General features: G+C 36.1%; 1 protein-coding gene across 2 annotated transcripts; it reads left to right on the top strand.

The window, feature by feature from the left end:
* The first annotated feature begins 482 nt into the window (after positions 1-482).
* Positions 483-21,995, top strand: LOC143733257 (SAM domain-containing protein SAMSN-1-like). 2 transcript variants are annotated; one of them, XM_077224883.1, is made up of 16 exons: positions 483-657; positions 2,837-2,974; positions 3,299-3,360; positions 6,742-6,779; positions 7,249-7,314; positions 7,822-7,895; positions 8,171-8,233; positions 9,529-9,652; positions 10,524-10,927; positions 15,936-16,010; positions 16,094-16,219; positions 17,307-17,427; positions 18,378-18,529; positions 19,562-19,768; positions 20,119-20,269; positions 21,441-21,995. In XM_077224883.1, the coding sequence occupies exons 1-16, from the start codon at positions 634-636 to the stop codon at positions 21,623-21,625; spliced, it is 2,010 nt and encodes a 669-aa protein (XP_077080998.1). In that variant the 5' UTR covers positions 483-633; the 3' UTR covers positions 21,626-21,995. The 2 variants fall into 2 exon arrangements, with proteins under 2 accessions (XP_077080998.1, XP_077080999.1); XM_077224884.1 differs by lacking the exons at positions 483-657; positions 2,837-2,974; positions 3,299-3,360; ... (4 more) ...; positions 9,529-9,652; positions 10,524-10,927 and adding an exon at positions 15,488-15,681.

Genomic DNA, 21,995 nt, shown 5'->3' with positions numbered 1-21,995 from the left:
CCTGGCCAACTAATGTCTTGCAATTAAAAGAGTCGAAGGCAGTCGAGTACCATCGTATTACCACAATGTTATGGACATGTTATGATACCAGTATTCGATTTTTCGGGGACTTTTTACCATGATAATATCTTGTTTTTGGTTCTTTTAAGTTGTTTTGAATATAAAAGTAAATGAGCACTGAAATAATTTAGCACCATGGTATACGTAAAATACCATGGTTTTACCAGTACTGTTTTTGTAGGCCAAACTCACTCTCAAACTTTGTTCTCACATGTCATTACTTGATTACTACAGCTAAAAACAAAACTGAAATCATGTCATGTGTCCTCCTGTCCCCTGCTGTTGGCACGTGGACAGCACATTTGTTTTCGTGAAGGAAATTGCTGGGTATTTGCAGCTCATTAACAGGCAGGGACGGGGCACAGTGACGGACACTGCCGCTATTGGATTATGGGAGGGATTTTCAATTTGCAATAATCTGTGAGGCCACAGACAGCCCAACAGCCACTCAATCTCAGCGCTCTTTGTGTGCGGGAGCTCACACACACCCACACACACACACACACACACACACATATTCCCCTGTCTGATAAAAGTGTGTAAACTGCAGGGACACAGACGAAAACTTGGACAATGAACCTCTTCTGCTTCACTCTGGTAAGAGAACGCTTTGCTCATTTAAATACTGACAGCATAAACTGATGAATTCATCAGATATTCTAGAAGATTAACAGAAATGAGAGGTTGACATCTCATGATCTGATTCACGCTGACACTGTATGCCATATCAGATTGAACTGATTATCTGCGTCTCTGCTGGTAAAAGAACAAGATCATTGATTCCGTTGCTGTTTATTTAACATAAGCTATACTTGTACGGTTGTATAACACCATAGGTATATTGAAGTGTTGATTTTCCAACATACTTTTATACTACAAACCAATATTTCCCAGATAAAGTTGCTAAAATGCTCGTTTTAGATGTAGATATCATGGTATTGTCTTAAGGCTGGAGAAAGTGGGATAGATTTTGGCTGGGATTGGGCATGTTGAGCGGAGGTGAGGATTACAGTTAGACAGCTTCTTACAGCAGATCACGGATCAGCAGCGAGGAAAATGTCCTATTCATGGATCAGGAATACCACAGCTCTGAAGGTCCTGAGCTGACACTGCATCCCCTGAATCCACATCCATACATCCAACAACAGCCTGCAGCTCCTGAACATGTGTGCGAGAAGTCTCTGGACAATCCATGCTTCGTTTTCCCAGAGTGCAGATCCAAAAATCATGGAGCAAGACTTTTAGCCACAAATATGCATCTTGAAAATTGTTTAAAGGCAGCCATATTTAAAAATGTTATAAAATAAAAAATAAACTATAGAAATATATATATATATTTAAAGTTATATATGTCTAATAATAATAATAATAATTTTTAAAAAGTAAAAAAGTATACACAGATGAAACTCGAAAAATAAGAATATATATAATTTTGATGATTATGGCTCACAGCTTATGAAAACACCAAATTCAAAATCTCAGAAAATTAGAATAGTACATGAAATCAATAAAAAAAAGGATTTTAAATACAATAATGTCGGCTCTCTGAAAAGTATAATCATGCATATGTATATAGTTATATATAGCGACTAAATATATAAGTTTCACCTTTTAATTTGAATTACTGAAATACATGAACTGTTGCACGATATTCTAATTTTTCAAGATTCACCTGTATAAATATTACTGGTACTTTTTTTGAGGCATAAAGTCAAAAGTATTACTGATTTAATTTTTTTTAAAAATAATTACATTAATAGTCAGATTATATTAGATAGGCCTAAATAAGTATAATATTACATATAATAATAATAATAATATATGCATTCAGACTGATGAAACTGTTCTCACTCAGTAAAAAGTGCATCGAGGACATCATCAACACGCCGACCGACAAATCAGAGTAGGTTTCTTTTCTCAGCTTTTAAATTCTGTCAATTTTACAACGAAATTCAAACAAAAATGAACTGTGGTTTTGGCGCTCTTTAATGTGTCGTGAGTGACAGATCGCTGTAGCGCCTCAGTTCAAGCTGCATGTGATGTGAACGAACTCTTACTCTTTACTACTAGTTACAGCACGAAATAAACATGAAAACAACTAAAGAAAGGAATGTTGAAAGAAACAGTACAGCTTACTGAAATGTATTCACAGCTGAAACAATGTGTCACCTCAGGAACGCCATGTGTGCGCTTGTTCAGGTAAACCACTACATTATGAGGACAAAATGTCCCCACAAATATGGTAAATATTTTGGTCCCCATGAGGAAAACAGCTTATAAATCACTAAATTATGTTTTTGAAAATGGAAAAGTGCAGAAAGTTTTCTCTGATGGGTAGGTTTAGGGTTAGGCTGTGTGTGTGCGTTTGTAAAAATATGTGTGTAGGCCTATATATATATATATATATATACAGTATATGATTTTTCAATCAATCAATCAATTAATACAATCAACCAGTAAAAATGTGAATACAAATTAAAAATATGATCAATTAAGGAATCAAATAAAAATACAGAAAAACATAACAAACTACAAGAATAGATTTTTGCTCAGATATATAACAATATCTCTTCTTTCAATAAGAATCATGATTCATCACCTTTTACCTGTCCTATATTACCTCCTCAACCTTAGTGACAGTTTTAAAGGTCAAATCTTGACATTCTGGAGGTATTTCCGCTCAGGTTACTACTGTGATTCATGTTAGTAGCTAGCAAGGCTCTTATTTCTTATATTAAATGTATTTCTTGCTCTTGTTATTCTGTGTTTGGTCCAGGACGGCTCTACGGACAGCCTGTACGAACCAGCCCAGATTGGCCTCAACAGTCAAGACTCATTACCCAGAAGGCAACCCAGCCCCAACTCTGCGAAGAACATGGGCGTGTGGAGTGGATCCGAGCCCTGCATCGCCATGGTGGGTTCATGCCTAGAATCCCAAGGGAATTCACATGCTATTTCATGAGACTCTGAACTACAGTTATGTTGAATGTGACATTGAGGACAATATTAATAAGCAAAAGTGCTGCCACCTGTATAAGCGCTGATTAATCTGTGAGTGACGTGTGTGGGGTACAGCAGGTCACACTCATTAGGAAATTACCGAAATCCCGGCATGACTTTTTATCCAGACGAGGTGCCGCACATGAGCTGATGCACGTTTGATGGATCATATATGATCATATCTGAATCAAAATTAAGATTGACAGACTAAATATGTTCTTGTCTCTCATTCCGGAAGCTTCCAGAAACTCACACAAGGAAGACTCTGGAAAATAAGACTTTGGAAAAGGCGAAGAGAAAGTAAGTTGATACTTGATACTTCAAGAATGTTTCCTTTTTGATTTATTGAAAAAATATTATATCGTTTATAGAAAATGGGAAGGGAAGTTTAATTAGAACTTGAAGTAATACAATTGATATTAATGCATTTCTCAAAACAATACATCTGTTATGGGAATGATAACATTAACATCTCTTCTCTGAAATAGTAGTTACAGTCAGTGGCCATTAGATCATGACGTGCTGTATGCTGTGTTTCATGAGAGAATGAGAGAGCTGGATTAGGATTATATTAATTGAGACAAGGTTGAGGGATTTAGTTACTGTTCTAACCCACCTGTTTAAACCAGTCAGATAGTCCCTGTTACAGCATCACATATACTGGTCATGATCTGCCTTTAATGCAGTTTTGATCAGAATAAGTAATGTAATACAGAATAAAACTTAAAACCGAATACTGAATAGAAACCAACACAATCTCATGAAAGTGCGTATCTATACCACAAATGTTATTTCTCGTGCCAATTATACAACAAAAATGGTTTTAGCGTGCATATGCTACTCACTGAAACTGGATTAGGGTGGGGAGTGCGTGCGTATTACTCGCCATAAAGTGTGCGAAAACTGCGTAGCATATGCATGCAAAAACTATTTTTGGCGTATAAATGGCACGAGAAATACACGGGTTTCTGTGCAACGTCATCACATAGATGCGCGCGCATCTAAGAGGCAGAAAACAACACTTCTATTCTAGCAGAAGCAGAGATGACACGGAGCTGTTGTGCTGTAAACTAACCTAAATTCGCAAACTTAGTTGGACAATTTCATTTAGAGACATGATGACTAACATTATAACTTAGCTTACTAGTCAACTAACTAACATTTTACATAATGTTATATTAATATGCAAATGAAACGCAAACAAACAGATCCAACTCTGAAATTGCAGTTTATTATTGAGTCAACAAGAATTTACAAACAATGCAAAATCTACGTTAATTGCAATGTTCTTTCATAGAACTCGGCCTAACATATAGCGGTCTTGCCTCTTGGATGCGCGCGCATCCGGTATTGTTTGTATACAAGAAACCTGTGTATAACATTTGTTGTATAGATACGCACTTTCATGAGATCGGGCTCATAAAAACTGAGAAAACTAATCAAGTGATTCAGACTGGATCATGAACTGATTCAGACAATTTTGCTCAACCTGTTTCATCTCGAAGATCCGAGAGTCAGTGACGAAATTGACATTGATTTGCTATTTCTGATTCCGATTCAAGTAAAAAAAAAAATAAAAAAATAAAAATCGCTCCAAATGATTCAAATTAAACTGGAACGTTTGGCTATCCGTATGAACAATTAATTTGAATTAAAATAACAGTGATTCATTATCTAAACGAATATCGACTTGTTAGTTCTATTTCTAAGTATCCGACAAAAAAAAGAAGAGAGAATCATATTTAAAGGGATAGTTCACCCAAAAATGAAAATTCTGTCAGTATTTATTCTCCCTCATGTTGTTTATCAAACGACGAGAATACTTTTTGTGCACAAAAAACAAACAAAAATAATGACTTTATTTCAACTATTGATTTCCTTCTCTGTGGGCGTCGAGTGAGTTCACTAGTGTAACAGCGCAGCGCTTCTGTGTTGTACGTCTGTCGTGAGATATAAACTGAGTTTCGGTTAATTTGTGATGATATGCGCTCCAGTTCACGTGCAATGCAAAGGACCGCGCTCGCGCCTCCATGTCATGACTCATGATTATATTGTCTGCTATTTGCTTCTTATTTATTAAATCCAGGCAATTGGTTGATTAAAAAAAATATTAAAATTAAGATACAATTTATACAAAACGAAATTCACTTTAAAGAAAGGCTTTCTACAAAACAAAACTTAATTAAGTGGCCAAAATCATGTCTGAGCATGTCTCCCGATATATTGCGCATCCTATCTTAGCCTATGTTCACTTTTCATAATTAACGAAGATGGGGAAAAAATAACATTATTATTTTTTAACAAATATGAAACTAAATGCACTTAGTTAATGGCTACAACACGTAGCCTAATAGTAGGCCTGAATATTGTTATTACTTTTTTCAAGTTCGGCACGAATTACTATTAGCCTAAATGTGTTACTAAATGATTTGAATGTATTTTTAACATTTTTGTATTTAAGGACTGTATTTGTGTGTTATTTTTAAATTATTTGTTTTATGTGGTGGACAATATTGGAACGTGACATTGGAAATATTTATTTTATTTTTACTATTTAATTTATTTTACTATTTATTTTGTTTGGCTTTTATTTATTTCATGCAGTTGCACTTATTTAATTTATATTAATTTATAGTATGAGTCCCTGATTATATGTTGCATGTTCTCTTCTTGTTGTTTTTCTTGTTGTTTTTTTTGGACAAAAAATGGATGGATTTATAGCGTTTTGAAAAAAAAAATACAATTATCTTTGAATTTATCATCAACAATATTGTTGTTTGATTTAATAATAATTTTTCATGATGGTGATGGTCTGGATCTCCAGAGAAGTGTCTCCTCTTTGCCGTCTTCCGTGTGTCCATGGCGTAAAATGAGGGTGTGTGGGAAGCGGATACTTGAATATATAGTGGCGTGTTATTCTAATGACGATCGTTTTCAGCCGCGGCATTTATCAAGGGCAGGTATTGTGTACACCTGGATTTCAAAGGTACGCACAGCTTCATAAATCAGGCGGTGAGAGGAGTGTAAGCATAATCTTACGCCAACATATACGCCCGTTTCTACGCAAGAATGATAAATGAGGGCCAATGCGTGCTATAGCCTGTAGTGTCACTGTCTTCTTGAGCTCTGAGAAAAGCACCTGCTGATTCTATGATTTATTAACTCGAACTGGCGAGTAACAATTGTATAGCTTGTTTTTATTTCGGTATCTGTTGTTTTTCCCGATGGCAGCCTTCCAAACATTAACTTTTGTGGTTATATGAGTTATTATTATGTTCGTTGACCATAAAAACAACAAGTTCAGTCCTCTCACGAGCACTCTAAATGAAACGAAGGCCTTGGCTAATACAACAAAGTTTTCTAAACTGAAAATAAACTTCATTTATCAATGAATTAACTGTCTAAAAATATATTATATAGTATATAATTTTTCATAATTATTATTGCTTAGATTTTTTTAATGCTTCAAACAACATTACAACAATGCAGCCAGGGAATTAAAAGAAAGGTGTATAATATACAGCTTGCTGAATTGTTATGTTATCATATATATATATATATATATATATATATATAATATGCCATCTATATATATATATATATATATATAGGCTAAATGTGTATGTATAATATTTATTTATTTATTTATTAATCATATGCATTTTCTTATTCACATAACAGGTCCCAAATACTATCGACATCTGAAGATGAGACTACAGGTTTGTCTACTTGTTTTAAAATTGAATGTATACCCAGAATTCCTTGCTGATTTCACTCACAGTTCATTAAGAACTTCAGTATAATCTAACGTAAACCACGTGACTAATACTACAGTACTAATAATACTGCTGGTCATAGAACAAAGTGTAATAAGTTTAAAGGTCTGTCAAATTCATAATTTGAGGGTCAGTTATTTCATCCAGAACTTCATTTTTCTGGATCCGTTGCATTAGGCTTTAGCTTTGTCTGATAATTTTTGCTTTGTTTCAGGATTAAGGATTGAACTTTAAAAAAAACAACTGATTTTTGTGTTTGACCCACTGAATTCCAGCAAAGCTTTTCTGCTGCATATTTTTGAGCACTGTCGCCAGTCCCGCTGACCTACTTGGCCGCAGCGTCTCTCGATAACACTATTTCATTTGCCTTCCATGTTTTGCTCTTAAAATAACCTGTTATTATCTCTGACAGATCATACAGAGTCATCCACCAGGAAAAAAGATGGCTTTGTACACGCAAAGTGCCATTTGAACACAGGTAAGAGGTCTAAAGATGCTGCAGCATGTGTGTGTGTGTGTGTGTGTGTGTGTGTGTGTGTGTGTGTGTGTGTGTGTGTGTGTGTGTGTGTGTGTGTGTGTGTGTGCGTGTGTCTGTGAGTGAGTGTGTGAGTGAGTGTGTGTGTGTGTGTGTGTGTGTGTATGCGTGTGTGTGTGTGTGTGTGTGCGTGTGTGTGTGTGTGTGTGTGTGTGTGTGTGTGTGTGTGTGTGTGTGTTAGACGAGGAAGTAGTGTGGGCTAGGGGTCAGAGAAAGTCGTGTGTGTCAAACAGTCTTAGTGGATTAGATCAGTGACGACACAAAGCAATTCCAAAAGCCCATGTGAAACAGAGGATTTGATTTGGGCTCAGACTGATTGACTGACAGTCAGATAAAATGTGATCCGGGTCACACTCTGTTTCCCAGACTTCACAAGTTTCCATCTAAATCTAAAGTCTGAATTGTCATAAATCCAGGGTTTGAGCTAAATTGTGTTGTGTTTTAATCTAGAGACGGTCAAAGATCACCAGCCGTCAAAACTCACTAGAGAAGGGAAAGAGGAGCGGGGGAATCCTTCGGTCCAGGTAAATCACTGCAGCAACACAGAAAAAATATCCCACAATTTCACTTTCATGTGAAAAAAAACATCAAATATTAATTTAAGAGTGGCATCCAGAAAATGTGTCTCTCGGTAATACGGGATAAATTCGTCTGTGATTAAATTCTCCATTACACTAATGCGAGGCATTCATCTGTGTAATATTGCACTTTTATCATTCTTTCAATGTCAGACCTGAGATTTTTACATTAAGACAATATCACTCTCGAATGAATTCAGCATCGGTGTTTTTATTCACAGGGTGTGAATTTCGAAGCCTGGAATCCCAATAGAGAAAACTTTGAAGGCAGACAGCAAGACTTGGTGAGTTTCTTCTCTTGACAACTGCTTACAACCTTCAACTTTTTAACAGTCATTGCACTTTGTTGTGAACAAAATGTATTTTATGATTTTTTTGTACTGTTTTTATTTATTTGTTGTTTATTTGAATAGGGACAGATACAAAGAAAAAAAACCTAGATTATTACATAAGAAACAATCCGATGCCTGTATCACAGTGTTTATAGCCTTCACTTATGGTTCGGCCCAGACTTTTTATATTTTCCATTCTAATTTTGAGGAAAAATACGCAAAATAATGCATAATGATTTAAACATGGTAAAATAAAGCTTAGAGTACTACTTAAGTCAAATGAACCAAAATATTATAGATGCACCAATAATAGAATTATGCACAATATGATTTGCTGCTAAATATAATTTCATGGCAGAAAACTGATCAATTAAAAAACGTGTCCAATAGTATAAATTATATACTATTTTGTTGAAATAAATATAAAATAAAACATTAAAAACTCAAATTAATAATTATAAATAAAAAAATGACCAATACTACAATTCCATATTACTTTAAATAAATAAATAAATAAATAAATAAATAAAACACTAAAAACTAAAATTAATAATTTTAAAAGCAACATTTAGGCTGAATTGAAGTATCACAACATTATAATGTAAAATATTGTTTTGAACTTTAGGTAAGCATTAGATAACGACAAAGTTAATCTAAATGTAAAAATAGGGGAAATGAGCATGCACAATTAATATTCATAATCGACCAGTACAAAGATTGATAACTGATATAATGTGCATCCCTACAAAATATTTAATAATAAAAAAAAACACATAACGTGAACGTTTGAACATTCAGAAAACATTCTTAGAATATATTTTGGTAACACTTTATTTTAAGGTGATATATGTTACTACATGTACTTACTATAGTAATAACAGTAGATTATGCATAATTACAAGTAACAAACCCTAACCGTAACTCTATAGCAAGTATAGTTAATTAATATTACTCAGTGCTTATTTTTACAATGTAACTACGCCACCTTGAAATGAAGTGAAACTTATATGTTTGTTTGCATGGAAGAAAAGAAAATGTTTTTCATAGAAATAGAGGTCAGATTATGAGGAACTCAAATGACATGTCAGTAAACGCACATCTGGGAAAGGCTTCTAATAAGGTCTATTCCCCAGAAGCCCCAGCAGTTTATGGATTTTCATGTGTGCTGATTTTGAGGCAGATCAACTGCAAGGAGCGTCTCTGATCTCCCTCATGTGCTGTAATCTCCCAATGTCACTTTATTTCAGAGCAGGAGGTCAGAGAGCGAGGACGAGACGCAAGGAAAGCTGAAGAAAATCCAGAAACTGGTAGGAGTGATAAAGGGGGGTCAAAGTGTCACAGAGGAGTCAAGGAACAACACAGAGCCTGGTGGTGAGAAACCTAAAAACATTTTATTTTTCATTTTATTTATCAAAATTTACTGAATTTGTGTAATGAGCGAGTACATCGTTAATCCATTTTCCAAACCGCGTTTTTGTCTTATCCTGAGTCACTATGGTACACCTATAATAAGTGTTTATATTGGGACTATTTTACACTGGATCGGGTCGCACCGCTGGTGTAACCCAGTGCCTGCGTGACTCGTCATAGACATAAACAGAGAGAAGAAGCTCCGGCTACAATGTTCTTTCGCAAGACGCATTATTCTGTTAATATTAATCGCTAGAGCGCCAAACGATCATATTACATTAGCTAATTTTATTCACGATCCCTGGCTGATCAAAAAATGGGTTTTCAACGAGGTCCCAGACACCAGTCATTTTCTTATACATGAACATGAACAAGATGGCGGCAGTCAACTGGAAAAAGAACGGATGACGTAAGAGGTCATGTGACTGATATTCATGTATAGCCTATTATTTTTTCCCTACACCCCAGTGTGAATACTCATTTTTTGTTATTGCATTTCAAATAGGGCCAATTAATAGACTACTCCTAGGCTTATGTTTTTAAATTACAAACGGCCTACTGATGTTTTCGTTATAGTATTTTCAATATTATACGCTATTACTTGTGCACAAACATATCTGGTTATATAATAATAAACATACTGTTTGTTAAAAAACAAAACATTAATCATTAATCACATTAAAAACATCTTACAAGAGCGAAGATGTTAAATGTGAAGGGGGTCCCTAAAATATTTTCTTGGGAAAAAGGGGGTCTCAGACAAAAAAAAGGTTGGGAACCACTGAACTAAATAATAATACAAAGGCTGCATAATCTATGTTACTTCCTTCAGGTCATTTGACAGAATCCAATGGCAAAGACCACAGTCCTGTCATAACATGCATCAGTCTGACCAAAAAAGCTGAGAAGAAGCCCACAAGACAACCATCTCCGTCCCAGCAGCCCTTTCAGGAGAAGAATGTGGACACCACCGAAACAGAGGGTTCCTGGAGTCCAGGGCTCTTTCAGGAGTACTGGAGTCCCGTGGCGTATTCTCCAGCGTGGGACACATCCACACACACCTGCCACAGGTCGACGGCTGAACAGGTCATGTATAACTTCAACTTCACCCTCCCCAGAGACACAGACTGGGATAAATACGAGGAGCTCTTTCACCGATTGGACCCCTACAAAAGAGACCAGCAAGCCAGATGGATCAGCCACTCCGTCATGGACCTGGACATGCCGGACCCCCTGGTGAGAAACTGATCACAACTGTTTCAGATCTCACACTTACGAATGATCAGAGAGTAAATGGTTATGCGTATTTGGCGTGGTGACCGGGTAAATTGGACCCGAACATAGAGTACTCCCCCCGTATCTCTGGTTTGGAAGATAACCAGGTGAGGAGATGGGGTGGTGGAGGGATGCTGAAAATATTTATAGTCCTTACTGTGCGTTCACACCGCCGCCGGCGAGAGTGTCAAAGTGGCCGGAAGTCATTCATTTTCAATGAGCTCCGGCGAGGGCGGCGCGGCGCGTCTTGGACGGTGAGAGCAGCGAGGAGAGTTGAAATCTGGTCAACTTTATGCTAATGAGCTATGACGCGGTTCGGCGGCAACCAATCGGAATGTAGAAGTGCTCCGTTTCCAGAGAACGCAGTCTGTAAACTTTGGTCCCGACCACATTAGTTCCCAAGCAAAATAGAGGAGAAGTTGATCCATTTGAATTTGATAAGGCGGCGCGCAACACTATTTATAGGCAAGATTTTCACGCTATAACGCTTGTTTTTCAGCGGGAATGCAAATTAGAATATAACTTAACCATGAACATAAAAGCCACACCACACAAATTACTTTTAATTGGTCTCATGCTGATTGAGTGGACCTGTTGATTACTGATCGCTGACTGCTGGTTGGAATGACTTGATTGTTTGATCATTAGAACGTGTTCCTCCCGAACCTTGTTAATAAAACATCATGTGTTTCAGGGGGGAGTTGCAAGACAGGGAGTGTGTTTAACTAACTGTGTTAATTAATCAATCAAAACACTGAGTGTACCAAAGTGCTGTACAATTTCAAAGGGATAAGATAAAATACAAATAAAGGAAGGGATAAAAGAGAGAGAAAAAAGAGGAGAAAAAATATATAAATGCAACTAATCCAAATCTAATGGTCCTTACAAAGTAGCAAAAGCCTCATCAAACAAATGTGTCTTAAGAAGTTTTTTAAACATGTTTACAACGGTAGAGGATCTGATAGACATTGGTAAAGCCTTTTAAGCATATTTTGTTGCTGGTCCGTGCAGGGCTTTAAAAGTATACAAAAGTACTTTTTCCTAAAATGAACTGGTAGCCAGAATAAGGGATATATGATCCTCTTTCTTGTGTTTGTCAACAACCTTGCTGCCGCATTTTGTACCCGCTGAAGACGTGACGGCGAGGACTGACTTACACCCGTGTACAAAGCACTGCAGTAATCAAGACGTGAAGAAATAAAAGCATGGATTACTTTCTCCAGATCACTGAAAGATAAGACGGATTTAAGTTTAGCAATATTTCACAGTTGAAAGAAACTATTCTTCACAGCTGAATTGATTTGTCTGTTAGACTTTAACTCTGTGTCAAAAATAAATCCCAGATTCTTGACATAAGTACGCAGATTGGATGGCAAACAGAGGCCCTAGAGTCTTTATTTGCACAGCTATTAGGACCAAATATGATAATTTATGTCTTTTTCTCATTTAACTGCAGGAAGTTAATCATCCACCATTTTACGTTTTTTACACATTCAAAAAGTAATTTAATGGATTTGTCATCTCCAGACTTTATAGGCAAATACTGGGTGTCATCAGCATAAAATTTATACGAAATACTGTATTTCTAAAAAATAGAGCCAAGAGGGAAGCATATATCACTGGTATATAAATATAATAAAATAACACTGGTCCCAAAATGGAACCTTGAGGGACCCCAAAGGTAATAAAAGCTATAGATGACAAGACATTTCCGATTTTAACAGAAAAGGTTCTATTTTGAGAAAAAGAGGCAAACCAACTTACCCCACATCCTGCCTTAGATATTCAATAAATCAATCGTGTCAAATGCTAAGATCCAGCAAAACTAAGGCAACACAGAGTCAGTTTTCAATGCCATTAGCTACTCTGAGAAGAGCTGATTCTGTGCTGACCTGATCTAAAAGCAGATTAACTCAAGCATACCAGTTTAATTTGGAATTAAGTTTTTTTAAAATATATTTAATATCTTCTTTGATCCACAATGTAAAAAAGGCAAAACCTTTTTTTTTTGTGTTGGATAATTTAGGATATTTAAATAGTAATTGCCAAAGTAAAACTATATAAATGTAAAAAAATATATATAGAACTGCTTTTATAAAATGTATACTGTATCATACAAATTATGTTAGAGTATGTACACTGAAAAAATTGTGTAGAATCTATTTTTAATCAGAAATTGCTTGTAAATTTCATAAGTAAATTTTCTTGTAAAGCGTTCTCCAACAATCTTTGGTTTTTATTACAACTTCAAAAAGTTTTTAACAATGTAAAATGATAATTGCCACCAACAGTTGCAAGGATCACACGATGAACATCTTTAATAATCCTCTCATGAGGTAAAACAAAACAAGATTAACAAACAAAACCAACCACTGTGCATAAACTTGACCAGACAAATGAACACTGAAAAAACTGCAACTTAAATACAAAGCAAATGAGGGAAATAATGACAAACACCTGTGATGATTAGTGAATCTCCACAGTAACTAATAAGTGGCGGGAAGCTAAACAAAGGAGAACATGTGACTGAGAAAACAAGCTAAAACCCCTAATGAAATTAATATCAAAATAACTGAATGATCGGGACAATAATATTTAATATCACATATTTTATGTATAAAATAATATATATTCTTAATGTATATGCACTACTGTTCTAAAGGTTGGAGTCATCAAGGATGTACATTGATCAAAGGGAACATTAAAGACATTTAAAATGTTACAAACTATTTCTATTTCAAATAAATGTTGCCTATTCATAAAAAAAAATCCTGAAAAAATGTATCATGGTCTCCACAAAAATATGAAGCAGCACAACTGTTTTCAACATTGATTGAAATGTTTCTTGAGTATTAAATCATCATATTAGAATGATTTCTGACGGATCATGTGACACTGAAGACTGGAGTAATGATGCTGAAAATTCAGCTTTGTCAAAACAGGAATAAAACACAATTTAAAGTAAATTCAAATAAAAACAGTTATTTTAAATTGTAATAATATATCATAATATTACTGTTTTTACTGTATTTTGATCAAATCAATGCAACTGGAGCATAAGGGACTTCTTTCAAAAACATTAAAAAAATCTTACCGACCCCCTTTTGAATGGTAGCGTACATATTAATTAATTGATGATAACCCACAATTCTAAGTTACAGTGATTTCTTATACAGATCATAGGGGTGTAACAATACATCGATATGGATCGATGCATCGATCAAAAGTCTAACGATACGATGCATCGATTCCACACACAAAATATCGATTATACGGTACCTTTATTTTGACACTCTCCACATCCTCACACGGAACTTTTCTCAGCTGAAATAGACACCTGACAAGATTGACAGAACCCTTTGTCACAAAAGCGGGTATTTTCCACTGTCAAGGCATCGCGAGTTCATCTTTTACAGCAGAAACGACAAGCACCCTTGTTTGTGAAATCAACCCGAAAAGTCTGTGTTAGCGAATCAGTGCGCACTGCGCAGTATTCAGGTCGGGTGACAAGCCTGCTAGTCACTTTGAAAAGACGCGCTAGCTGCGAGGAGTTTCGTCAAAGCTGATTAAAAGTGATCGAGGATGGATTTCAACGAACTTGATGAACTTCATGGCGTAAAAGGAAAATAAGATCTGAAACTTTTTCACGGAATCTTGCTAAAACAGCAGGTTAGTGGTGAGGGAAAAGCTCTCTGTATCGCGTGTACGTTATTCATAACACCAAAGTTTGACAGGCGTCTAACGTTAGATGTCAGCTGAGGAGATTAACGTTCCAACGATTAAGTGTTTTATTAAGTATCATAGCAATTACTAGGCTTTGTTTAACTCTGAAACATGAAATGTGGAGTTATCTGCTTTTGCCAGACACAAAAAAAAAAAAAAAAAAAAAAAAAAAATATATATATATATATATATATATATATAAAATACTTTCAATGCACTTTTATTTGATCATTTACCTGTATTTTTTTGTTATTATTACTTAATCAAAACAACCTCTTCTGTTATAGTTCATTTGCAAAAACAGATAACTCCGTTCTTGTTCATTTTCATATAGGCTATCATGTTTTTTTTTTACTTGTAACTTGTAACAAACAACTTGTAAATGTCCCAATTGGGAGAGGGTGTGCCATTTTCAAAGAGTTTAATTAAACTTTCATATATTTTTGGATGCATTTGTGAGTTAATAAACGTAACTGGTTGTGTAAACTTGGCACATAATATCTAAATATCGATAAATCGATTGATAACCCTGAATCGAATCGAATCGTAATCGTATCGCAGAATTTTTTGAGGTATCGGCAATAATCGTATCGCTGGCTGAGAGAATCGATATCGTATCGTATCGTGATGAACTGTCCGATTTACACCCCTAACAGATCACATTACACACTTTACATCAGACTATCTCTAAATCCGTTATGCTCTGAAACACTGTTGATGTTAATGAGCCAACATTATTTTCTCTTGAAGTGACGCTTTAAAGTCACTGATTAGAGATGTCAGAGTAGACACACACATCCTGTGTGCGGTTGAGGAAGTGTGTTTAGACTCGACTGCGTGTGTGAGCTGCTTCAGGCCAGCGCTGGTGTCTTCAATAAGAGTTGAGCTGCTTTCTGTCAGGGAAACTTAAGAGAAAAACATTTCACACAAGTGACAGAATGCTGCAAAGGAAACCGTCCAATGTCTCAGACAAATCAAGGAACAAACCCAAGGTAAAAACTTTTTTTTTTCCAGAAACAAACAGTTTGTCCACCTATTATGGTGAAAGGAGACATTACGCAAGTACTAACAGTTCGCTTGCTTAACAGTTTATGTTATTTGTTTGTACAAATGAGTTGTTCGAGAAACTGTCACTTTGTTGGCCATCTCTTCTGTGACCATAAGACTGATGTGATAATCAAAGACACAATCAAGACTGTTCACTACCACAGACCACCATTAACCTAATGAATTCATTGTGTTTCAGCGATCCACCAGTTTTGGGATTTTTGACAGACAGCAGCCCACCCAGGTCAAGGATGAAAATAAAGGAGAAAGTTTGGCGAGTGTTTCTCTGTTTAATAATGCACTTATAAAAAAACTGTAAAAAGGGTGTTGTACTGAACTCCATGCATGTGTGTGTAGCCTGTGGAAGCAGCTGAGGTGGATACCAGTAAATCAGGAGGTCTCGGGAAGAAGATGAAGAACATCTCGCTGACCATGCGTAAAAAAATGGGCCGGAAATACACTAAAGCAATGTCAGAGGAAACGGTGAGCGCTTGCTTGACACTTTAACCTTAAAAACAACAGCAAAACTTACCAGCCGTGTTGTTACACTCTTAAAAATAAAGGTTCAGCAAAGTACGCTCTTCTTATCAAGAACTTGTGTTTCTTGAGTTCTTTTTGAGAACTTGATGTTTGATGTTGAACTTGACTTTTAGGTAGTTCAACAAACTTTTCAGCACAAATAATTTGTAAAATGTCCAAAGTGCTGTTTTATATAATAGAGTCTGGGGCTGTTGAGATCCATAACAAAGTACCATAAAAGTAGTGTATGACCTGCATGTTATATTTCAAGTGTTCAGAGTCACACAGTAGATTTCATGTGAGGAAAATACTAACTTTTAAGATGTTTGTCTATGAAAATCTTCCTTAGATCCTCTAGAAATGTTCCCTTATCAAGAAACTTAATTATAGTGTAGGTGCAAATTAGTTTTTTTTGGTCAATTTGGGTTTAAAACTATTTTATAACATCGAAACATGACAGAGTGAAGAGTAAAAGTTCTTTGCAGAAAGTTTCTCCTAATATATTTATATTGTGTAAACCACGTGAGTCTGAGGTATTAAAGCTGTAAAAACAAGAACACACACTGTAAAAAAATACCCAAATGATCTGTTGTCACAGCATTTTTTCTTTTGTCAAATCAACTTAAATCATTTATGTAGTAAAGATAACATAATATTTTGAGTTTCTGTTGATTAAACCAATCTCCATTGTATTAACTATTTTGTTTAAAATTTCAGTCAGCTTAAATTTTTAAGGCAGACTGGTTACTTACTTTTTTAAGTTAAACCAACAATATATATTTTTTTTTACAGTGCACAACGTCTCCGTTGTTTTCTCTTTTATTTAAACGTTTTTATTTGCCGTTGTACTATAAAGAGATTCTGAGGAGTGTGTGTGTGTGGATTACATGCAGCTTCTGAAGTCTGAGGTAAAAATGGCATTGCAGCTCTCACAGATTAAAGACTTGGCTCTCTCGAGCGGCCCGTGGCCTTGCACGTCCTGACTTTGTACCTGAAGACCTGTCACGTATCAGCTTTTGGTTGCGACTCTTACCTGAGACGTTTTTCACAGGGCGAGGAGAGTGAAGCTGCGGTGGCTGATGTTGTGGACGGCACGATGGGCAAAGGCTGCAACCACTCCAGTAACTCGGTGGAGAGTTTGTTCAGTTTGCACAGCGGCCAGAGCTCGTCTAGTAAGCTGATCTTCTACAACTATAGATCATTTATTATTGGACCATTTGGATTTTAAAGGGATAGTTCACCCAAAAATGAAAATTCTGTCAGTACTTACTCTCCCTTATGTTGTTCAACCCCGTAAGACCTTCGTTCATCTTCAGAACACGAATTAAGATATTTGTGATGAAATCTGAGAGCTGGATCACTCCTCCATAGGCTTCTAAGGGATTGACACTTGTTCCCCGAAAAGTTATTAAAGACATCGTTAAAATAGTCCAAGTGACTACAGTGGCTCAATCTTAAGTTTATCAAGTGACGAAAATACTTTTTGTGCGCAAAAACAAACAAAAATAAGGATTTTATTTCAACTATTGATTTCCTTCTCTGTGGGCGTCGAGTGAGTTCACTAGTGTAACAGCGCAGCGCTTCTGTGTTGTACGTCACACGCATCACACACACATGACCAGCGTCGGCCAATAGTGAGCAAACGAGTGACGTAGCTCTACGCTATCCCAATACGCTAACTCAATCGACGCCCACAGAGAAGGAAATGAATAGTTGAAATAAAGTCGTTATTTTTGTTTGTTTTTAGGCACAAAAAGTATTCTCGTCGCTTAAGATTGAGTCACTGTAGTCACTTGGACTATTTTAACGATGTTTTTAATAACTTTTCGGGGAACAAGTGTCAATCCCTTAGAAGCCTATGGAGGAGTGATCCAGCTCTCAGATTTCATCAAAAATATCTTAATTTGTGTCTCGAAGATGAACGGGGTTGAACAACATGAGGGAGAGTAATTACTGACAGAATTTAAATTTTTGGGTGAACTATCCCTTTAAAAAGTAAAACAGAGCTGCCACCGGAGCATTAAAACTTGCTGATTTGACATTTTGGCGCAGATGTGCTCTTGACATTTCAACCATGTGGTTTGTGTTTGACTGGTTGTTCTTGCATTTCCTGATGTTTTAGGTGGTGTGACCAGCAGCTCTGAGGGTTATAGTAACAGGGACAGCCTGCGTTTAGAAGAAGACGTGCCCTATACCGGCCAGTTTTGCGGGAGAGCCAAGGTCCACACCGACTTTGTTCCCAGTCCGTATGACACAGAGTCTCTCAAACTCAAGGTAAAAACCAAGCGGGTAATCCATCAACCGGAAATGAAGCCTCGCGGGCGCTGCCATTGTAGCAGAACTTCACCCGCTGTTAGCATTATACTGACTCCCATTCATTTTGGCGTCACTTTGACTGCGAATAACTTTACATCTGATGCGTCCAAAGACTTCATTTGTCCATTATTTATTTCTAAAGAAACACGACAACGTATAAAAGGCTCCACTACTTTGTATCTTACGTTAAAGCCGTTTTTGTAAAAACAGGCTAACGATTGCGTCATAACCACGCGACTCTCTGTCGCACAGTAGAGAAATTACCGTATAGACAGGAGGAGAAGCTCGCAGGCAATCTTTTACTGTCTATGAGGCAATCGGGGGGGAAACAAAGGCATAAAGTCAAGGAGAAGACCATAGATAGAGAGTCCATAAAAGAAACGGGACAAAATATTTCAACAACGTTTTTGAGGAATTAGGTGATTCAGATCTGTCTCGGCACAGCTACTAGAAGATTTACAGCTGTCAGACTGTCGTCAAGTTCAGTTTGAGCCTACGCAGTCGCTCAGCCACCAGGAAGTGAGTGCTTTAATCGGGCTTCAGTTTTCTCCATTGAAATCAAGGGGGCGCTGTGTCCATTTCTTTTACTGTCTATGGTAAAAATCAACCTGAGATGTTAAGCGACAAGAAACAAACTCAACTCAGCAGTGCTAACTCAATAGAAACGATTTTTGTTTCAAATAAATGGTTCTTTAGAACGTTGTGTTCATCAATGAATCCTGAAAAACATGTATTAAAGTTTCCCCAAAAGTATTAAGCAGCACAACTGTCTTCCAGAATTGATATTAATGTTTCTTGAGCACCAAATCAGCATATTAGAAATATTTCTTTTGTTTTATTATTTTTATTTATTTAGCCTCTCTTAGAATTATTATTACTTTGTTCCCAGTCCGTATGATACAGACTCTCTAAAACTCACGGTAAAAACAGCCTGAGATCTCAGCAGATTGATTGTTTTTCCATTAACATGTTTTCTTTTTCGTTTGTAAGGTGGGAAATGTGATTGAGATTATCAGTAAACCTGCGATGGGAATCTGGACTGGGATGCTGAACGGTAAAGTGGGAAGCTTTAAGTTCATCTACGTCGACGTGCTGGTGGAGGAAAGCGTGCCGGAACCGAGGATTCGCTGTCACCGCAGGAGCAGAAGACCTCGACCCAAAACCCTTCAGGAATTTCTGGAAAGACTCAATCTGGAGGTGCTTAAACTGTACAACTAAATACAGTATCTGAAGATCAACCTGCACCCTTCAGATCCATTAGCTTAGATTCTCTTTCAAAGATCTCATAAACAGGATGTTATGTATTATCTGTGAAGTTTATGAAAGTTGGTGCACTCTAACAATGCTCCAAAATTTGGGTCAAATATGGACAAGCCCAAATGTTGGGTTAAAAACGTAATCAAAAATTTTTCACTTTAAACTGTAAATTTTATAATAACATTTTTAACCCAACATTTGGGTTTTTCCATATTTGACCCAAATTTTGGTTGAAACAATCCAGCATTTTTTAGAGTGTGGTACTTTAACAGACAAAATTGTCACTGCAGGAGCACATTTCATCTCTGCTGTTGAACGGGTATCAGACGGTGGACGATCTTCGGGATTTGAAGGAGCAGCATCTCTTAGAGCTGAATGTGAGCGACCCCGAACACAGACACTTGCTGCTAGCAGCGGCAGAAAGCCTGCAGGACCCTGAATGTAAGTGGTTGAATATCAAAAGTCATAAGTTTAATTAAATGTCTGGAAAATTCACATAAATTATACTATCTTTGTTGTTGAATTTTCACTTTTATACGAACGCTCTCACAGCTAAAGTGCTGACGTAGGATGAGCTCCTCAGCGCTCTGATCGTTTCAGAAGCTCAAAAATAAACCTCATCAAAGCCACAATGGTAAAGCGACAGGCTGGAAGCTCAGGTTTTCACACGTTTTCCCCCAGATAAAAATCTAGTTTTTTCCATTCGGTGTTTGATAACTGTGGTGAAATAAATATTTAACACAAAACAAAGATGAGATCAAATACATTAAAAAAAATTAAAAATATATATTTTAAATTAAATACTATATATTTAAGTAAATAATAGATTATTAAAATAATATCTATTTCAATTAATAATATAAAATATTGAATACATGTTTTTTTTTTACAAAATAACTAAATATTTTAATAAAATTGTTTTGTCATGACACAATAAATTAACCAAAAAGTACATTTTTAGAAAATTGTTTTTAAATAACGTCAAAAATATATTTTAAAACATTTAATTTTTTTTAAATAATATATTTACATCTATTTAATTGAATACAAAAAAATTGAAAAAAATGTTAAATAAAAAATTGAATAAAATTAATTTGTACATAATATATATATATATAGAGAGAGAGAGAGAGAGAGAGAAAGAGTATGGAATATATTTAAATGGATAATATAAACTATTTACAAAATACTTTTAATAAAAAATTCAATACATTTATTTGTAAATTGAAAAACAAAATCTTAAAATTGTTCACAATCACTATAGGGATTTCTCGCTTTTTTAAATTCATTTATTACCGTAGCTTAATAAATAAAAAAGATGCTAGTGGAAAAAAGTGAATGTCATTGAGGCCGGTTGCCTGCATGTGATGACAGACCAGACAGGAAGTGTGTTGAGCAGTGAGTGTGTGTGGGTATCCGTCTTATACAGCCACACCTCACAAACTGCATCGAACGTCGCAATACACAGTAAAACATTGCGTGTGTTGCTTGTGATAACAACATACTTCCAAGTAATGCATGAATATTTACAAAATCTGATGACATTATCATTACGTATGTCTGTCTACAAGACCGGAGCTTGTTGTGAAAGCCTTGTTTTTTTCTGATGCAGATAATAATCAGAGCTTGGGTGAGACAAATGAGGAGCCCAAATCTCCCTCTGAAGAGGTTAAAGTGGAACTGAATGACTGTCCCAGAGACTCAGGCTGTTACATCGGATCGGACTGTTCAGACAACAGTAAAGAGGACACAGAGACCCAGCCGGCCCCTCTCAGCCCTTCTGCAACACAAGCATAAACCACAGACCTGCATAATGCTTTTTTTTTGCCCTCGCCTGCCGCTGGTGCAAAAACTGTTACCCGCTGACCACAACCTATTTTGGCTGGAGTTTTTGACTGTGTAAAGAAGCCTTTGTGTTTCAGATCTGTTGCATTAAGGAGTTTTGCTCCAGGGATGACACTGGACTCTCACATCATGGACACTGTGAGAGGAAGATATTACAGATATAAAAAATGACATGTAAATATCCTGTAAATATGGTGAGAGAGGTAAAGCTTTGCTCTTGTAAACCGTTTAAACTTTGCCTTGCACTTGCTAGACAAAACAAACTACTGAGATAACAAATGCATTATTTTATGCAATAAAAAGATTCTTTATATCGTACAAA

Source organism: Siphateles boraxobius, unplaced genomic scaffold, assembly GCF_051911475.1.
Source record: "Siphateles boraxobius isolate OS27281-9 unplaced genomic scaffold, OSU_SipBor_1 93, whole genome shotgun sequence".
Classification (NCBI taxonomy): Eukaryota; Metazoa; Chordata; class Actinopteri; order Cypriniformes; family Leuciscidae; genus Siphateles; species Siphateles boraxobius.
This window is presented reverse-complemented; position numbering and strand designations above follow the sequence as displayed.